This window comes from Hesperophylax consimilis, chromosome 16 (assembly GCF_061612785.1).
Source record: "Hesperophylax consimilis isolate HC1 chromosome 16, BYU_Hcon_1.0, whole genome shotgun sequence".
In the NCBI taxonomy this organism is placed as follows: Eukaryota; Metazoa; Arthropoda; class Insecta; order Trichoptera; family Limnephilidae; genus Hesperophylax; species Hesperophylax consimilis.
Genome location: NC_142851.1, coordinates 14,303,360 through 14,325,889, shown reverse-complemented (window position 1 = coordinate 14,325,889; position 22,530 = coordinate 14,303,360). Strand labels below are relative to the sequence as shown.

The 22,530-nt window shown below is 34.9% G+C and overlaps 1 protein-coding gene across 1 annotated transcript in view; it reads left to right on the top strand.

The window, feature by feature from the left end:
• Positions 1-22,530, top strand: part of Ser (protein serrate) — a 389,512-nt gene that overhangs the window by 35,200 nt on the left and 331,782 nt on the right. The window contains exon 2 of the mRNA XM_089640941.1: positions 15,946-16,245. Coding sequence (XP_089497067.1) covers positions 15,946-16,245 — 300 coding nt within the window. The remainder of the gene's footprint in view (positions 1-15,945; positions 16,246-22,530) is intronic.

The following is a 22,530-nucleotide window of genomic DNA, read 5'->3' as shown; positions in this document are numbered from 1 at the left end:
AACGACATCTTCAGATCTGTGCACAATGGGACGGCGGTATTAAGTATTCCGCGCGGAGTTCCGAGATCGTCCGACGGGCCCCGGCGAATAACGGGCCTCTAACGATCACGCTGCTAGAACTGCATAATGTACTTGCATTTCCAGGACCGCATTTAGCGAAGGGATAAGGGGCTATAGCCAAGGGCGCCCAAACATGTGATAAGTCAATTCTATTTGGGAGGCGGGTTTAAGTACCGCCGCCTTAGGAACCATTTCTTGGATAACCAACACCTCTATTTCAAAATTCATTATATATTCTATTTCGAAAAAAACTCTAAATTCACAAATTCGTGTGTTCGACCTAAAGATTCAACCATTTATAAGCACCTTCATAAATGTTGGAATAGCTTTTACAACGTGAAATATGCCTGCTAAATAGAATGCAAACGGGAATATTTGAGAAGCTGCTCACACAGCAAAAAGTGGGTGTCTAGACTGAGTTGTGTTTGGTGGTTGGTTATATCTGTCTTATTTTGCAGATTTAAGTGTTGGGAACTCTTTGTTACAAAGGAAAAGGTTCTACTTATAATTGTGTTTATTTACGTTACAAATAATAGGTCTGGATTTAGCTACACTGTTCATTACCCGAGGGTTGGTAATTCTCTGGTTCGAGAAGCTTGTTCCCTGTCAATCTCATCTCACAATAATTGTTACACTCTAGCGACATCTGTCAGACTCTGGAGTTAGCTTTATGACTAGCGCCATCTATCGCTTAAATACTCAACTTATTACCATACATCACATAAGCATCACGTAAACATTGAAATCATTCATTGAATATTCGGAACCTTCTGCATAAGTTCAGTCCGGCCCTGGAATGAAGTACCTACCTGTATTAAAAGATACGGTGGTGAATCCTCGATATGTATGTGACCAGAGTTCACGGCAATCATAAACCATTTGTGCCCTTTGCATAATAAATGCGCTAATTCACAGGTCCATCACGTATCGGTCGCGCAGTAACTGTTGACTCCGACTTGCCCACTGAGAAACTCAGCTCAGGAAGAATGCAGGAAGCCACTGGAAAGATGAATTTATAGAATAAACAGAGATATAAATTCGTTATTGATTCGCTTATTAAGCCGTAACAATGGCTAATAAAATTCTAGAATAATATCATTATACCTCCGACAATAAATGGTACATAATATAATTTAGTTCATATTTTTCTCTGATTAATTATTTTTCAGGAATTTTTTGTTTGCGAGTGACATTTTTTCTTTTTACATAGGCATTGTCAAATTGTCATCTTATGCCAAGAAAACAGGAATGATTTATATTCTTCCTTGTATAGTAGGTCAACCGCTACAAATATATGTGGAAAATGTAGAGTTCGCGTTTTATAACAGAATTAACAAAAATTTCAAGTTATATGTATATATATATTTTTTTAGAAAGAAGTTTATTTTATGTAACAAATGCTTACGAAGGTTGCCTGCTTTTTGAAGATGTTTTATGAGATTGGTTGATAAGAAATAATTAAAAATCTTTATTCAGTGCATTATTTATTTTCAACCACCATATACAGGGGGTCTGGAAGTAGGTTCATTAACTTCGGGACGTGATTCTACACGATGGTACAAGTAAAAAAGAAACATAACTTTTTCCGAAATTCCAACTTTTATTCCATAGAAAAATATTTATTTTCCCATACAAACAATTCATCTTTTTTACCTAAAAACTAACTTATAACGTTATAATTTTGAAAAAAGTTATTTGTCTTTTCTACGTCTAAAATCATGTACAATCACACCCCGAAGTTAGTGTACTTTGCCCCCGGACATCGTGTATTAAGCAAATAACATATAATTAAAAGATTTTGTAAAGTATGAAATATACAAGAATTTAAAAAATAAAAAAATTATTTTAAATAAATTTAAAATCTAAAAGAATACAAGAATTTTGTAATTTTTTCAAATAATATAAAATCAAAATAAGTACTACAAAGTAAAAAAAAAATAAACTGACGATATAATTTTTTTTTAATGATAAAAACTATTCCCGTCGGAGTCATTTAATTTTACTCGGGAGATATTTCTATTTTGTATGCATATTTCAAGCGACTAATTATTGCCTATAATAATTTATCAAACTGATAATATTTTATGTGTGCCTATTACAGTGTTTATATAAAGAACAAAATGAAAGATATAAAAAATAAATCGAGTATGAAATGTACAAGAATTTAAAAGAATAAAACCATTAAGAACATATCTACCCTTTTGTCCCTTTAATTTGATCATCTTTAAATTTCCACTGTGAAATAGTTATAACGCGTAAAAGGAATTTAATTTCACTAAAGAAAACGAAAATATTTCTTTTTTTAAATTATTAACTTTTTTTAAATCTCTCTCTTAAGTAGGCTCTTTACTACATCATCAACATTTTTCTTATTTTGATAAAAGCATGTAGTTATTGATGATTATTTAATTGGGTTCCACTCAATAGTGAAATACTTATGTACATTCCTTAACACTCGGGACAGAGAGACCCTTGTTCTCTCCATACCGGCCATCCCACCGCTGCCATATAAGGTCCAAAACTGCATTTACCATATTTTTATGGTTAATCGTTCTTGCGCGTGTCTCACTACTTGTGACTCAATCACCTTTAAATACAAAAAAAATACACTTAAAAAATGACCTCATTTGTTCGCTTTACGTCAAGCCATCGGGGTGCTGTACATTGTTTTTGTCCCGTCACAACTAACCATATATAGATTGATATGAAAACAAGTAACCAAGATTTCGATGTAAGATAAATAAAGTATAAAACTTTTTGCTTCTCAATTTTACTTTGTTTTCACTTTAAAGGAAAATTTGACAGACTCGACAGAGTCCCAAAATATCAACGAAATAATTGAGTTTCAAGCCTTACCTATTGTGCTTCCCCTTCTTTAATCAACGTTTCGAACAGCTTTGCAGTGTCGATCATCAGGCGATCATTTGTGACTGTATTGTACTCCATTTTATTTATTTATAATAAGTTATTATGGATTATTCCCAGTGAGTTTACAAAACTCATTTCGGGAAAGACAACATTATATTAAAGAAAAAATAACATAGATACATTAAATTAAATAAACTCAGAAGTTATTTTGGAGTTCCAAAGAAAGAATGTGTCAGTCATTAATAAAACTGCTGAGGAAATAGCCTTTAAGAGCTTTTGCCAAAATTTTTTTGTTCGTTGCCGGAAGTTTTAGATTACTAAGTAATGCATTATATTGCTTATGTGCAATGTAACGTTTTAAGTAGGCAAAATCAAATGTAAGGCATAATAAAGGGTGTATTAATTTAAAATTTTAGAATATTATCCTTTAGATAACCCTGGTATATTAATGTTGGTTCACTTTCATGTTCCTACCATTACATCAAGGTTGTATTATTCATAGTATGTATTATTGTAACAATCATACTACGATTTCAGGGTACAATTCTGTTATAGATAGATTATACACCACAGGTTGACACTTATGTAATTTTTTTAATATGCCTCTATCGAAATATAAATCTGTACTGATTAAACATTTTAGCAGTGCTTATATTGAGATCTGTCAATAACTTTCATGTATATAAATTACTCTTGTGTCATTAAGGACGGGTTGTTTCGGAGAATTTGAACAATTCATCTAATTTCAACGTTCATTTTCAAGTTCTGTGAAAGATTTGTTCAAGTTCTGTTTGTATTTCAGTTCTGTCAAGCAACTAGCCTATAATGATATAATAACAGAACTTGAATGGTACTTTCACAGAACCCGAAAATTAACGATGAAATTTGATGAATTGTTCAAGTTTTCCGAAACAACCCGTCCTAATTCTATTTAAATAAACAAAGAAATTTTTAAAATTATCAATTATTTAAAAAAAATTCCATTTCCTGATAAAGTTTCCTAATCGAAATCTCGCACTCTGAATATTGGGAAAGAGGAAAGACAAACGTAAAATGAACTTCTGATGAAGCTGGGTGTTCCATTCTGGTTACAAAACGTAGCTGTTCAGGCATTTAAAGAAACATGTCTACAATAAATTATGAAAACCATCTGCAGGAGAACAGTTTTGAAGAATTCTTCCACCGAGCATGCATTGCGTTCAGCAACTTGGACAGTGATTATTTCAAAGTTGCACATTTTCATTTCATGGGGTCACCTATCAAAGCGGCGACTTGCGATCGCCTGGAAAATGTTTATATATTTATTATAGACGATTATTTACGAAAGGTTGGCTAGTGGGTGATCGGTTGACATATCAACTCGGTGCGTTGTCTAACCTTGCATTGAATTCTTTTGCATCCATTTTCCCAGGCCTCGATTGTTCACCGATTAGAGAATTAATATTCTCAACAATTTTTCAATGCGCATTATTTAAACTGTCTATTTGCCGAGACATTTGCAAGACACATGAATCGAATGCAGTATTATTGACATAAAATCCAATAGGTGAACCCTCTTCAAGTAAAAAATTGTAGAAATCAGATAATTTTTTTTTTTTAAGAATTGAAACTACCGATTTTCTTTGCCATACAACAACGTTCTCTTCCTCAAATTGTAACTTTTAAGTTAACACATTTTTAAAAAAGCCATTCTAAGGTCCCGCCAGAGTTAGCGATGAATCACTTTTGTTGTGACCAAATATTTAAATATGTTTCGTGGCCCAAGAGTTGTGGCGCTAAGTGGCGTGGATATTCTAAATTAGTGCGCTTACGCCATTGAACGGGGAAGGGGTCAGATAAGAGCCTCGAAATTCACTCTTAGCGACCAAAGAATCAGTCATAACTCCGCAACGGAAAGGGTTATATGAGTTATTCGTGCTTCGTCGTTTAGATCTTGGGGTGCTCTAAAAATTAAGCTGATCAGGAAAACAAAATTATACCCAGTGCTCAAAAAGTAACGGTAGTGTAGAGATACTACCCATCCAACGTTTTTTTCTTACTTTTCCTTAACTTTAACATTCCTATAAGTGGATTAAAATAAACAATCCAAAACTTTGATAATATGCCAGTTTTGTAGGCATCGTTTCCAGAGTTGACACGCATACACTTTTCACAGAGACGCATTGCTTGCATACATAATTCAGGTTCAATTTAGTAGATATTATAAAAATAAAGCATTGTAAAACTTTTTGAAGTAAGCGAGACAAAATTCTGATTCTCACTGACATTTTTGTCTGTTTGCAAGGATATCACTGTCAGAATTACGGTTTATTTTTTAAATAATTACTATCGTTTTACTTAGTCGACATGATTGTTAAGCGTGTCGTGTTAATGAATATACGATTTTATGTGGTTTGCTTAGATGACTTTTGAACTTTGGCAAGGAAAATTAACTTTGAAGGTACACCCACCCTGTCCCACCCCGGTATAGGTGACTTATGGTCACCCCTTCGGAGCTCTCGCATGAATCTAATTTTTTTGAATAAAAGGCTCTACAATTTATAAAAATGAAGCTAGGCCTTCAAAGTCCCCGCATACGGTGTTATGAAAGGTTATAAGAAAATTAACTAATAAATGGTTCTCGTGCATTTTGTATCTATGGAAAAAACAGTTGACATTGACAAGCTGCATTAGTTAGCGAACAACCTGTGGAAATTGTTAAAAAAGTTGCTGCCGCAGCAGGAATCCACCTCTTACACACTGATATAACTGACGTCACGAGAGTCTCAGACAGACGAAATGAAGCCCCTCCTAAACTTCTTGTGACCTTTTCCGATAAAAGAAAAAGAGATTCCCTCCTTGATAAGAAAAAGGAAATAAATTATAATGAAATCAAGGATCTGGCGACATCTCGAATCTTCATCGGGGAAGAATTAAGCCCGTATCATAAAGAAATCCTATGGAAAACAAAACAATTATCAAAAGAAAAAAATTACCAATATGTATGGTACAAACAGGGTAAAGTTATGATACGCAAAAAACAAGATGATAAAATTATCTACATTAAGCACCTTGATGATATGGTGAAAATAATTTAGTGAATAATATGAACAACATTACTTAATCCACTTAATAATTTAAATTGAGAAAATGAATAACGCACTAACAACAAACATACCAAACATATCATCCATAAACAATAATTTTAACATAATGCACCAGAATATTAGAAGTATCAATAAAAACTTTGATGAACTACAAATATTGATGAAAAGCTTAAATTTAAAATGGGATATTATTATTCTTACTGAATGTTGGCTAACTGATAAATACTACCCCCTACAATTGGGAATTATGTCCCTTACTCTACAATAATGAACAACACAAAAAATGATGGTGTCATCGTATATATTAAAGAAGATATTGAAGCTGATGTCAGAGAGATCTGTATCAATAATGCAAACTGTCTAAGTATATCAATCGGTAATGACACAACAATACTCGCAATTTATAGATCTCCTTCTACACAAAATCTAGAACCATTCCTCAACTCCTTATCTAATCAACTAAGTCTACTAAAAAGAACTAAAGATGTATTTATCATCGGTGATATAAATATTGATATTCTTGAAAATGGCCATCCAAAAAAATTTGATTATATGCAAACACTAGCATACCATGGATATAAAAGCCTAATTGATGAACCAACACGTGTATATAATGAAAGCAAAACTTGCATTGATCATATCTTTTGTAAAACTAATAGAAAAACTCAAGCCATTATTTGTACTACCACACTGACAGACCATTATACAATAATTCTATCTATTACAAAAAAAAATACATATGTAAACCAAAAAAAGAAATCACTCCTAACGAAATCTGAAACAAATTGGGAAAACGTCAAATGCGAGTTAACAGTGAATGACTGGACAAGCCTTCTGGAAAAAGATGATACTGATACTGCTTGGAGTTATTTTATAGAAGTTTTACAGAACATTATCCTATCAAACACCAAAACCATAGAAAAAAAGTTATCTCATAAAAATTTACACATTAAACCTTGGATTAGTCAGAATATTATAAACTCAATCAGAAAAAGAGATGAACTGCACAAAAAAGTCAAAAACAACCCTTATGATATCCTAACACTTCGATTCTACAAAAGATATCGTAATACATGTAAAAATGTAATACGTTATGCTAAAGAAACATTCTATAAAAACAAGATTGATGAATGTAATAATGATTCACGTAAACTCTGGCAGATCATAAATGAAATAACTAATGCTAAAGCCTCACATAATGACAATAGCATTAAGGAATTAAACATTGATGAGATTCCCACATCTTTTACAGAACACCCGGACAAACTTCTTGACTTTATAAACAACTATTTTTGCAATATAGGCTCAAACTTAGCAAATAAAATTAAACAAAATTCAATTAGTACTATCGAAAATACAGTGAGGATTGACGATGTAAATCAAGAAAACAGCCTCAATATTGTCAAAATAACAAGTGATGAAATAAGAAATATTATAGCCTCCCTAAATATAAATACTTCATCGGGAAATGAACTGATATCAAGCAAATCAATTAAATATCTACAAAATGAGTTAATCCACCCACTGACGTATCTTATAAATCTGTCAATATCAAATGGTATTTTTCCTGCTTGTCTTAAAATTGCTACGATCATTCCAATATATAAAAACGGTCCCAAAAATGATGTATCAAACTATCGACCAATTAGTATTTTAACTACACTATCAAAAATATTAGAAAAAGTTATAAAAAAACAAATGCTTACATTTTTGGATTATAATAAAATATTATCATCTACGCAGTATGGTTTTAGGGAAAACCTGGGTACTGGTGACGCTATAGCTAATGTAACAAATACAATTATTAGAAAATTGGATGAAGGCAAAAAATGCCTAGCAGTTTTCATTGATCTTCAAAAAGCTTTCGATACCATTGACCACGAAATACTGTATTAAAAACTAAAAAAAAATGGAATAACCGAAACAACCCTAAACCTACTTAGAAGTTAATTAACGGGAAGAGAACAATTTGTACAAATTGGTAAAAGAAGGAGCAAAACTCTACCAATTAAGTACGGTGTCCCCCAGGGAAGCGTATTAGGACCTATACTATTTCTAATTTACATAAATGACCTTATGAATCTTCCCATCAAAGGAAACATAATGAGCTTTGCAGATGACACTGTAATTTTATTCCATGAACAAGATTGGACAAGCACATATAAGGAGGCTGAACATGGCCTAACTGTTCTTCAAAACTGGCTTAAAGCAAACTCCCTTACATTAAATGTGAATAAAACCAAATATTTAATTTTCTCCAAAAACAAAAGAGGACAACCAATGAATGAGCATATACTCAAACTACATGAATGTCAAAAAAAATTTCCTCAATGTTCCTGCTCGATTATAACTCAAACCAAAAGCATAAAATATCTTGGTATTGAAATTGACGATAAACTACACTGGGATTCACACATTGATCGAACTTCAAAAAAGTTAACTAAACTCATCTACTTCTTCAAAAAATTACGGAACATTTTGTCAGCTAGGGATTTAAAGAGAGTTTACTATGCTTTATGCCACTCCAAATTGGAATATGGAATAATAGGATGGGGCTCAGCAGTATCAAAACATATAAAACAGCTGAAGGTAACTCAGAATTGCATCATAAAGACCATACTAAAGGTTCCCATAAGGACATCAACAACAGAAATTTTTAAACAATTTGACGTTCCAAGCATACAGAAAATCTATGCCAAAAACATTTTGGTACAACACCTCAAAAATAATTCTCAGGAAAACACCTCACATACTCATAATACCAGAGCCAAACAAACAGAGATACTAACTATACCAAAGTGTAACTCTACCTTTGGACAAAGAAGCTCTGAATTTTTAGCAGTAAAGGTATATAACAAACTCCCACTTAGTATCAAATAAATCAAAACAAAAAACAACTGCATTAAGAACATTAAATCTTGGCTTAAGGAATTACCGGAAAAAGAACTTACTAGCATATTTAAAACATCGTCGTAGAAGTTTCTGGAAACCCTTACCCAAAACATGAAGTCGAACCATAGAAGTCGCTGAAAAATTATTCAAAACCTAGTCCCCCTCAGCACAGGATCTCCTAGTGAGGAGGACTATAAAAATCTATATCAATTAATCATATAAATATATATAATTCTTATAAAAATGTTTAAAAAAATGTAATATAGTAACTAAATTAAAAAAAAAAAAAAAAAAAAAAAAAAGTTACATGTGTACACTTGTGGCGCCGCTAAGTCGGCTGTTTTTAAATTACAATTCACCTTGCAATTAAAATGCTAAAAAATTCCATAAGTTCTGCTTTTATTTTATTTTACTGTAGGTATCATGATGTACGTTTGTTGAATGCAGAATTCTAATCTCTTGGCATAGGATGTAGAAGATCTTTAGCTGAAGCTACACGCTGGGAAGTGTCAGACGGGAGATTACTCTCGAACTCTCGACTGTGGAGGCTGTATTATACAGTGTTCTGAATGCTTGGTCCATTCCCAGCCTCCACGCACACTGCAGGAATAACTTTACTAACCAAGAGTTATCTCAAAAGAATACAGATTTAAATGAATACGGACTGCCGGGATTTTCATAATAGTCGGTGATAAATGAACCTGCTTAAGTTTATGAAGAGTGTGCACTGTACAGTATATCTTGGATACCGCTTTGTTGAATTAAACATTATTTTTGAACGAAACTATCAATATTTTACATCTCAAAACTTAACTATGGAGAGCTCCGCGGCAGAGTGGTAAGAGCTTTGATTCTGGGTTCAGAGTTTGCCTCTTTGAAACCCGATAGCTGTCTAGTGTCTCAATCACACTGAAGACAAGTCCCAGGTTTACCGGTCAGTAGACGACTGCACAAATGCATTGGGTATATTCCTGAGCATTTATTTTTGAGGAACATTCCCGAAACGGGGAATAAGGAATACAGAAGTATAGAATTTTTCGAAAATACACAGGCGTCGCGGGTTCAATAAAGAATAGTTCCAACTGCTACAAACCGTCTGGAATTAGTGAGACTGGCATTCCTAATTATTGGGGTAGGTTTTAATGCTGAAGTTAGTGGTGAGGGGTAGGAGATGGGGAAGATGAAGACGAGGATGTAGTGCTAATTATACTGGCTAATTCCTCCATTATAGCAACATTTTTCGTTTATAATGATGGTGGTATGAGGTTTGTAGCCTGGGAACGTTTGTCTTGAAGAATCTTGAAGGATATAAGCGCTTCGTTCCAGAGTGGAAAATAGTCAGTATCGCTTTTGAAACAAATCACAATTCAGTTGGTATCAAAACGTATCCCAACATGAATTATACTATTTTAGTAACCAAATCAAAATACCACATCCTGCCTAACATTTTTCCGTTGTTTTCACTGTTCTTAACTATTTTCCATCGTCAGTAAACATTTCCTAATATTGGGGGTTCTATAGACCTGGCTTCTAATAGTTAACTCAAAAAATGTAGAGACAAAAGTAATCTTTGTAAATAAAAGGTATTGTCCATACGTGTGTGCCCTATAGACTGAAATGTCAAAGTTTGTTCTTATTGGTGTTAGGAGTGTTTAGAGATTGGTTTGAATGGTAAAAGACGTTGGCGACACCTGAAGAAGACTGCACTGGAATGAAATACGAAGTCGCGTTAAAGTCGGTATAATGTAAATTTTAACAGTCACAATATGGTTTTCATGATACTTGCTTGAAGTGAATATTAGAAAAAGTCGAAGAAGATCGAGTAATATACGAATCAAATAATTGTTTATGGTAAAATGGTTTTATGTGTTTGACGTGGAAGATAATTGTAGAAGAAGTCAGGTATGCCCGAAGAACACATGGCACGATCAAGTGAAACAAATACTTATGTGTGGTAAAATGAGGCGTATGAGATGAATGAAGAAAGGGGTGTAAAAATATTGAATTACATGGAAGTGAATATTAGGATAAGTCGGGGACGGCCGAAAAAGAAACGGCGCGATCAAGTGAAACAAATACAAGGTTTTCCAATAGGAGGTGTTATTTTGAATACCCCGCTATTTCGGTAGATGTTACTTTTGAAGCTGTTATTTTTTGACATTTGACAAGTAGAAACTACGCCATTGATAAAAATGGAACGATACACGCTTCAACAACGCATTGAAATTATTAAAATTCACTTCAGTGAATCAAATGCAAATCATCTTGAGTGATGCGGCCCATTTCCACCTCGGTGGCTTCGTCAACAAGCAAAATTGTCGCATCTGGGGCTCGGAAAATCCAAGAGTTATTGTTGAAAAGCCTCTCTATCTTCAACGTGTGACTGTTTGGTGCGGGTTATAGTCCGGCGGAGTCATTGGACCTTACTTTTTCGAAAATGAGGCTGGAGCAACAGTTACGGTGAATGGATTGCGCTATCGAGAGATGATTAATGATTTTTTATGGCCAAAATTAGATGGTATTGATCTGGACAACGTTTACTTTCAACAAGCAACGAAACCATTGATCTTTTACGATTGAATATCAAAATAACACCTCTCATTGGAAAACCCTGTGCTTAAGAAAAGTCAACTTTTTCAATTCCTTACAATAATATGATTTCCACCTTAAAAATGCATCCTTCAGGCACACTAGAAGACACAACTTCCAAACTATACTCTAAAGCCTTCATAACCCAAGCAACGCCGGGTTAACGTAAATCTCCCGTTGTAATTTTTAGTAAATCATTAATTTTCATTATAAAATTACTAATGTTCGAGAGGATTAAATAAAAATGAATATTTAATATCTGTTCTTAGTTATAATTATGTAGCATTTAGAGTTAATTTACTCAATACAATTTGCACCTTAAGACATGAACACATTACTATTATAAGCAGTAAATATTATTTACATATAAACTAATGAGTTATGTTTTCAGTAAACATGATTTACATATCAAACAGTGTTTATTTATGAGCGATCATTAAACTGAGTTTGCATTGCGATTGCCTGTGATTTATAACGCATTCAATTTATTCATTAATTCATACGAACGGACCTCACAATTGCAGCACAGGTGTTGAAATCAATTTAACCGAACAATATCGAGGCGGATTCAGTATAGAGGAAGCTTGATGAGACCTTCATGCAGCAGGGGATAGACAGTTACTGATGATCATTATGATTAAGGCCTAGATATGCGCACCTATCATAAATAGTGATGTGCACCCCGACCTAATAAAAATTCCCCAAATTCGGTAATTTATTTATTTTTTTACTAGGAAAGTTGAATGAGGTTGTTTTTTTTAAGAAAATGTGTTATATTTAAAGAGTCAATAACGATAATGAAACTAGATTTTCGATATCTTCAAAAATGTCGAAGTTATGAGCAAATGAACTTGGGCAAAAAGTACACAATCGTGTTTCGTGACGTCACATGAGACACAATTCATAATTCGAATAGTATTGCTGCTGTACTTTTGCGCATTTACTGTGCCTTCATACTCTTTTCGGCCAACCGCAAATATAAATATTTTATTATCTCTTTACTATCTTCAGTACTATTGGGTATTTTCCGGAAATTCTGTACTTCCGTCTTCTATATTCCCCATTTCAGGAATGTTCCTAAAAAATAAATGATCGGAAATATACCCAACATTAAACACAAGTGTTTTGTACTTTCAATTACCTACTAGTACAGATATTTTTTAATGTTTCATCTGATATAATTGTTTAAATGACCTAGAAAACTATAGATTAATCCAATACTTTGAATCAAAAGGCCACGGATTCAGGGCGAGGATAAAAAAACATATAACTGTACAATAATATCGCCCTTGCAAGTTATCACCATTCAGAAACGTCTCTTGTGTTGACTTAAGTTATGACCAGTGACCATGTAATATCCATAGGCAGGTAGTTTCTAACCTTCCTCTACCTATTTTTCTTCTTATTCTTCTTTCCCTCCCCCACCACCTCCATCTTCCCAACAATCCCCAATTCCGAGATGGCATACTTCTGCTGACTCTTGCACCGATGTCCAGGGAATGAAACCTGCTAGTGATAAACCAGTATTATAATACCTGTAAAACAGACTCAGCTTAACAGGTTTATCTAGTATTTTGATCTGAAATCATTCTGAGAACTGTTTTACTTTCTAAATCACTCAACAACAAACAAACATACACGTACAAATAAGTTCTAACCTGTATTTTTATACCCATCAACAACAAAAACATTTGCTTATCTCTAGTGTTCGAAGCCAGCGTATAGAATAAACAGCGATGATAAAGTGGACTAGACTACTGAAGATACAGGTTCGAGTGCCGGTTGTGGGCAAACAAAAGCCCGCTGTCGACGCACACTTGCGCAGGTTCTGCTTTTTGTCTCTCGAGCACACCTGTACCCTTGTTTACCTGTGGATAACCTGGTATAAGGAACCAAGTAATGCATTAATAATGGAACATGTACACTTGTCATTAGGTGTGCCATCGATGCAAAAAATGCTAGATTAGTTAAATTGATTTCTTTTTTGTAGAAGTATATATATCCTCAAATTTTGAAATATTTTACGAACGGAGGAGAGTGGTGTTATTATAAAATTACATCAACCGTCTGAACGTATGGGTTCAGAATTATAATCAGCAACTTTGTAACATTCTTGAAACAAAACTCGTTTTAACCTAAACCGATTTAATGTTCGAATGATGTAGGTAATACAATTGTTTCTATGGTTGGTTCAGTGGTAAATGCTTTTAAAAAACGATTTTTTAAAAGAGATGAAAAAATAGCTTGCAAACCTAACCTAAAATAATCTATTTAACCTATTTTTTTCATCACCTTGCATGACTTTTAATCAATTTTCAAGAGTGTGTTGAATTGCAAATTTTCGTGATTTGCCCGGTTATCATGTAGTTTAATGCAACGGATCTTTATATTTTCTGTTCATAAACAACTTCTGGCGTTTAGCCAAACAGACAGCAGTTCTCTTTAACTCCAATCATCTCATTTGTAGACGATCTATTTCGTAACTTCCCAAATTACGTCCCTAATATAACATTAATTACAAAATACATATATGTAAGGAGTTATTCCCATAGGTGCGGTAGCCAATCTTGTGCATTCCAAATCGATGGGAACGGCATTATGATATGCGGAGAGTCGAGCATCGAATTACAAATGCTTATTAACTGAAGCAAATACAATCTCTTGTTTTTGTCACCAACAATGAGAGATGTAAATAGTGCGTGCTGCACACTGAGTTGAATCAATTTATTCTTCCTTGGTCAACACTGACGTAAATGGCGATGGGATAGCAGTAAAATTTTCAGTAAATAATTATTTGTTCCCTCGTTTTGGTCAGCATCAATGGTTTATTTAATGCAGAGTTTGTTCTGATCACCATTGATTTTTTAGCTGTTTTACGGGTTTCTATAAATTCATTGAAAAGAAAGACAAATTCAAGAGTATCCGAGAATGTAAATTGTAATTGAAAACATCACAAAAAAGCACAATCAGTGAACATAAAATGCTACGGGATACTCGTATGTCAAATATCATCGGAAACGTCGATCTAATGGAGGTTTGAGATGTTCTTTAAGATATGCCTACTCCTGAAGAAGCAACGTGATGGTTTGTAACTAAGGTATACTAATTATGTACCACTTTATTACGCAAATATGTTTATTACTCCAAGTGAGTATCCTGAAAAATTCAATCGATTGCCCAAAACCATGACGAGATTTTGACCGTATACAATAATTATTGGCAGTAAAGATAATTATTGTGTCTTCAGCACTACATGCATCAGCGATAAGGCCGCCGTACACGGAAATATGTGTTGTGTCCCCCACAACAAGTGTACCGTAGATTGCCGCCCACGGGAAGGCAACGAGGCAAGCCGCTTCAGAACAGAGTCTACCCCGAGTAGAGCCTTCCTACCTGGTACCTGCGGCACTTCCAGTTGTACTTAAGTCCCGCAACGCACGCTGCCTGCACGCGACCGAGCTTTTATTTATCCAGCGATTAACGTGGAGTTGCTTGATTAAAATGATCATTACCATCGTTTGTTGACGTTGTTTTTGTTCTAACGTTATTGAGTTGTTTGTACTCGGTTGTTGATTTGCTTTAAGAACGCATTTGAAACGCTTAAGTTCATTTGCGATTTAATTATATTCAATGGTGGCTTTCTTAAAAATTATTGTATCTTTATATTAAGACACTTATTTTTTTAGTTTAGGGTTTTGTTTGGTCGTAGTTATTTTGTTCGTATTACAGCACCAATATTGAATATTCCCCTCCGTGGTAAGGATCGGGGTCTGTTTGAAAAACTTACATCGCTTTATATATGCATATGACTTTCTATGCTTAGTGATCAAATCTGCATTGCCAGGTACTTACCAAATCTCCATCTTCTCCTTCCCTCCCCTAAATTAAACTGAGTTCGGGAAATTGAAGTCTTTTTGTGGGACCCTAACAACACATGCTTTTAAATTAGAACGTGCAACGTACACACTTTGAAGCCGTTGTTCTAATTATTCCTATTAATTACAAAAACACTATAATTCGCAAATCTTATGATTATACTATGACATATCAGCATCACATGTTATATAAGTGACAGATCATTTGTGTAGAATAAGAACAGAATAAGACCCAGAACACTTCCCTGAGGCACTCCGAATCAATACATTTGCTGGTTATGTTGTGGAGTTTTTCCGTTTTCTTTTTGTTATCCATGTAAATTTTAAAAGCGTCAATTCATCATCAGTAATCCCTATGTTTTCGAGTTTCTTAAAAAGGTTTGTGTAATTTGGTTTCAAATATCGATTTAATGGTTGATCGATCATTTATATTAATTTTTCTTTTGGCAGTAAACACTTAACCTAACATGACGTTAACCGGTTAAAACTAACAGTATTTTTGTACAAAAATGTGTTTGTTTGTTTTGTCATGAAATCCTGAGAATTTATACTAAATTGCGTTGTTTTGTTTTCAGTGCGCGCAATCCTCCGGCTTTTTCGAGCTGCAGATCCTCGAGATGTCCAACCCGCATTCGGCCCTCGCCAACGGGAACTGCTGCGGCGTGCCCGCGCCGCCCCCGGGCTCCGGCAAGGGCGGGTGCTCCGCCCCCTGCAGCACACTGTTCCGCCTCTGCCTCAAGGAGTACCAGACCAATGTGACCTCAGGCGGGTGCTCCTTTGGCAAGAACCACAGCTCCGTGTTGGGAGGGAGCAGCTTCACCATGGCTGATCCAGACAACGCGAGCCTGAGGCTGAACTTCTCATTTAGATGGACGGTGAGTTTCTCAATTATATTTGTTTATCTAAACCATCATTTCTTTCTTCTCGGGAATTGCCAGCTCACACCTTGGTAAAGACTAATATAACCAAAGCTACAATAAGGACGGGTTGATTAACAGAATTCGAACAATTCATCAAATTTTAAACTTAATATTAAAGATCTATGAAAGTCCTACTCAAGTTCTTTTATTATCCAAGCCTTGTGAAACAATCGGTCCATGATAAACTAAAATATTTTAAATATGTACAAAAGCCTTATGTCTTTTCAGGTCGATATTAGTTCCTAGCTGGGCAGATTGCCTGATTTAAGGATCCAAATATTCCAGTTTTGCGCTGTGTATATAAAATAAATCTGTAGTTATTATTATTTTTCTTCAATCTACTAGGTGTGTTATATATTTATAAAGATGAATAGTTATAAGTGACATTATTTTTAATTAATTAATTTTTGAGTTCTCCTCTTTCCAAGCCAGTTTAATATGTCGAATCAGGTATGAAGGAGTGATTAGTCGGTAGTATGGGTACCTAATTCACTTGGACTAATAACAAGTCCACACGTTAAAAATTTGAACGTAACAGAGAACGTAGATACAATAAATCGTGTGCAATTGGTTATGGAGTGTTAGGTAAGCGTGTGAATGAAATACTAATGCCAATGTATATTATAGTTATTTGTTCGGTATAACACCTCACTAGGAGAACCTGTACCGATAACTACCTGCTTTGATAAATCCCGGGTATCCTTTACTCTCCTTATTAGGTATGTTTACTTTTTAGATGGGAAATTTTGTTTAAATTCTTACTATAATAATTAAGCTTTTCTTTAAAATAAGATCGATATTGTTAACAAGGAATTTGGCAAGGCCAGAACAACAGAAATTTGTTCCAGGAAGCGCAGGGACACCGCGTCTAATTATCCCCGCATTTTACGTTTTAATTAAAGCGGTTCTCATCGGAGCCGAATAAGGCAACATCGATGATGCGACCGAAGAATTAGCTCGCCGGAGCGACATGATCGAACTGTCAAAACAAAGAGACGGGGTTCAATTTCCTCAGCAGGTAGATTAAACCTGTTCTTGCTAACGGATTAAGACTTTCATCACAAGCAGGCACCGGGTACATTATGCTCCGGCCCACCGGGCAATCTGCTCCCGAATAAAGCGTCTAATGTTGGCTAATCATCGGTGAATAATGAATACACTCCTCTGAACGGTGTTCACGTCGGTAGCCATAGCTCGAGGGTGACAGTTGTAATAAAAATCAAACTGGATCATTATTGTGGGAGCTTCTGAATAAATTAAAATCGTGGGAATACGGCATAAGTGCGGAGGACTGAAGCGTGGTCGGGTAGAATGCGTAAATACAAACAAATAATTATGATTAAAACTTTATAAATAATACAAATGTTCAGTAACATTATTTGGATCGTAGAGAAATTATCGTTGAAAGATTCCAAAGTCATATTTTCAGAAAGTCGTCCAAGCACAGTGTTGCAAATTTTATTTTCAGAAACAACCCGTGGTAACTGAAGTCAAAAGTTCAATATTTGTTTCTTCTGTATCTATCTGAATATTTTTCTTCATTTTTACCGTTTTTTCACATAATCCCGAATCTTTTAATAAACCACTATCGTAAATATGTGTCTGTATTTCTCGTCTGTTAAAAAGTGTCTAATATTGTGTTCTGACTTTTTAATCGTTGTTCTGGCGATATTTATTTTAAGTATAAACAAAGTTTGAAGAATTTTAAGTGTTTCGAATTGTTAGCAGTCTTGATATTTCTGGAATCGCGAAAAATGACAGGACAATGATTCAGCAAGTGATATTCACGTCACATATTATTTGGCTTGAATTGTCCGGTGAAAAGTGAATATGTCGCCGGACCGGTCCTTCTTCACATTGCAGACGGCAGTGTCATCCGATCCAACAACATTGACTGGAATATAACCTCTTTTTTCGCGTTGAATTTCTCCGAAAATTCGATTTTTATCGTTAGCAGCTCTCAAATGAATTGATCTCAAGTTTCCGAACAAGCTTATGGAATTATAATTACAAATATAATAAATAAATAAATTACGTATAAGTTTTATACAATCGTGTAAATGATCTGTAACACTTTACTGAATTATTTAACTTAAAAAAGTTTGCATAATTTTACCGTCACTATAATCATGGTAAATGTAATGTTTTGCATCTTTTTGATACCATGACAAAACAAATAAAAGTCTTCAACAATCGCAGGATATACTCGTACATTTAAAAAATATTTCGGTGAGCACCTAAAAGAAAGTGTAATTCATACTACAGCTTGCAAATACTTCGCATCTTTTTAATGCCATATCAAAACTAAAAAGCAAATAAAAGTCTATAACAATCGCAGGATACACATTTTATAAAAAGATATTTTAGAGCTTGTAAAAAAAGGTAAATACGACATAAAACCTGACCTGTACATCAAAATGTTTGTTTATTCGTTTGGAGCGTTACACTATGCCCATACATGTGTCCGTCTTGGTTGTTCGGGGTTCGGCCTTAACGAGAGCTCTGGCCTCTCGACTGTCAGGATGGGACTTGGCTCAGTATTCAGTATACACTGTATTCTGTAACAGCCCGCGATACTTTAGTATGTCCTGTTGAGCGGAGGCGATTTACATAAGTCCACCTGTCAGAAATTCTGTCGAACGCGGCGGTCTAGCGCGCGACTGACAAACGCCCACCGTCTCAGATTGAATTACAAAACCATTGCCTGCTTGTGCGCGCGTCAGACCGTTCGTTCCTCCCTCTGCATTGTGCGGTTTGATCAATGAGCTTAGGGATAGTATCTCTATGTTATTGAATTCACGAGTGGTCCCACAAACAATCCGGTTGTTGACTCCGCGTTGGCGATTTCTTGCCTTCTGGGATCCTGGTTATCTCACGTTTATAGCTATCACTTGATTAACGGGTTCTATCAATGGGTTATTTATTATTTTTGCTCTAGTTTTGAGCACATCCGCATCACGCTTAGCATAGATATCTTTAGAATTTATCATATTTTCGTTTGTATTTTCCATTTATGTCTATTTATTAGCCCAAAGAAAAAACAAAATGTTGTAAATATCGTCAAATTTCCTCGTGAATTTGGAGGTTGTGTTGAGGGCCATTAAAGATTTGGTCGTGTCCAGAAGCTCCGAAGGCTGTACATCTGAGGTCTGCAGCCATCGCCGTAAGGTGCCAGCCTGCCGCCCAGCGCGGTACCCCGGTCCAGGTGTATGCGGTCACGGGTAACGAGCGCGTGCGGAGACATGAAACCCGCGGGCTAAACACTCAACTCCGCTCTGGAGTAAGGATCACGAGACTCATAGCGGCTAAGTAACGCACAATCAACGGGTGATTCATGGCCATGAGTGGCATGGATGGAGTTATTTGTTTTGAAAGACTGTGGAGCATTGTTATTAAGCCATTACAGTGAGATTTTCATGGAAATAAATGCCCATGTAGAGCAGAATGCCGATTCAAAGGCTTCATTTGTAACGGGATTATTAAATATATGGATAATTTTAACGTGAACACAATTTAGTATTTACTTTAGGTACAATCAATTTGTAAGTATGAACGATAGTAAGACGAAGTAGTAAACTTTTACAACCACTTTATAGGTTCACTGAGGAACAGGTTACACCTGTATCGTTCCTCCCAAAGGAACGTAATATATTCCCTTAACCCTCATTTTTAGGTATCTCTAAATAGTATAAAATATAGTCGCTATCCGCGTCTGTCTGTGCGCTTAGTTTTTCTAAACTACGTAACGAATTTTAATAAGGTTTTCACTATAATTTAGAGAATTTCTTCCGGAAGGTTTAAACACACATGCTTATTTTATTTATAGAAAGTACAGAAAAGTCAATTTTTTATAATCAAGTTGTAAAAATATATTTTCGGGCACCACATTGTTAACGCTGGCTAAACCTAATGAGATACATCAAAATAATGTACTACGGAATTGTGTATCTTAAAACGGCCTACAGAAAAGTCGGTAAATGTTTTAGTCCTAACGCCGGGTAAACGCCAGCTAGTAAGAATATGAATTAAAAATTAATAGAACATAGAAAAGGGTAGTTATGTTAAAATATCCAAGCTGCATTTTTGTGGCGATTTACAATTTAAATCTTCGTAAGAATCATACATTTCGCGTCACTTTGTGAACTTTGCGGCTCACTTAAATATTATTTAAGTGAGCCACAAGAATAAACGTAATATGGTGAAACACCTATACTTACGTGCCTTCAAAGGTATGGGGACTGTGTTGTAGGTGTGGAAAGACTAATTTGGTTGCAAGGACCAATTATTGTAAACACGACGGTGATCGTGATGGTATATTCATGCTAATCAGTGGATGTTTCCACTTTGTTGCTTCTGGATTAATGAGATTAGCACCATCATTTGGGTCACTCTTTGAAATCCGATCATGGTTTACGACGTGAATATTTTCTGTGTCAGTTATTTGTTTATCTCCTACTTACTGAACCCCATTTGCAAACCTAGTTATTGTTGTTGTTTTAAGTAGGTACACGGAGAAAACTGGCTGATTTAAAATATTCATTTATTAAAAATATCGTCAAATTATTCGTTTTCCTGTGAAAAAAACAGAACTGTAGACCTTTAACGAATGAATTGACTGATTTCATAACCAACTATCAGTAAAGCACAAGTATTTTATGAGGAAGTCGGAACACGTGTTTTTAGAAATTATAACACTACCGCATCTCGTCCTTTATATTTATAAGGGAAATGTCACCTGCGTCAACACGTGATCAGTTATATTCTGAATGACTCATATGTCATTAGGAAATGGACATGCAGTCACCTTTTTAACAGTATTTTTTTAGAAGACTTTTTTTCTTTGTGTAGGTACCCACATAATTGTGTTTCATCAATTCAACATGAAGTGTGCAAAAATAAAGATAATTATTATTATAATTAACTTTAAATAAAACAAAAAACAGTAATATTGTTCACAACTCATAATTTCCAAATGCAACAGACGCCGGACAATATTTTTGACGTCTTTCCGCCCTGGGTGACAAGTAAAGCGATGGCAGTTGGCGCAGTCACCAGCTCGCGTTATGTCCGACCAATCAATCTCGATGAAACAGCCATTAAGGGCATTAATGAAGCCTCCTTTATTAACCGTAACCCCTCATCACCTCGTCAGACAGAAGGCAGACCTTCGTGACAGTCAACCCGATGGTTACAAGCTGTCACGGTGACATTTCAATCTGAACATAATACGCGCAGGAGCGATTTATTGCCCTAGGCCTTAGGTAAGACATGGTTATTTGAAGAAATAATTATAATTCATTGACACCCATGCGACAAGCACAACAAAAAATAAGAAATAAAAAATAAGATTAACAAAAACAGTACCTAACCATTGAAATATATTATTCAAAATGGTTTGAAAATTTTACAAAACGTTTTCAACTATAAAATTAGCGGTAAGCACCAGATTTTATTTTTCTTGACGATAAATTAGTAACTTCTCGAGGTATTTCTCTAAAAAACATCTTTTGGAGTTTTAGAAATACGTTAAAGAAATAATTCAAATAAACCCCACGGAAATATCAATTTTCTATTCCTGCTGGGGCAAATTCGATCGTAGGTAGTCGTTACGCCGGGCCACGCGCTGTATATTGTTTTTACACGTCTTCGTCACTTATGTCGTCAAGATTTCCACTTTATCTTAGAGATTTCGTATGGAAAATTCGAAAATAGAGCAGGGCAGCACGTCGCATATTTTTGTGCTTGGATTCTTCACTTACTCTTTAAATCTTTAATCTCGTATTAAATTTTAGACATACGCCAGCTGATTCTATTTTCATATGAACGTACTTGTTTTTTGCAAAATGATGTTTTTGCAAGTTGTACCATGTTGTATAATGTGTTAATATATTTATATGAAATAGTATTTAATCTACCGTAAGTTGTTTCCCCAGAATAGCTAGTTATATTCAGAGAAATTATGTTTTAATATTAATAGGACAAGCTGGCGACCAAGAAGTTAATGAATTTCTGACTATACGACTTGAAAGAGTGTTGTTTTTTGCATAAAGTCATGAAATATGTCAATAAATTTCTTAAAATGTAAATTTTGTATCATTTGAGAGTGACAGTTGGTTGTGAAATACAAGAGTCCTAATTGCTCAGATTGGGGTATGTTCTGAACCTGATGAGATTGAGGGAGGGCTAGGAGATGGAAAATAGTACGGTTTTGAAGTACCTAGCTACTCAGATCTGGCCATT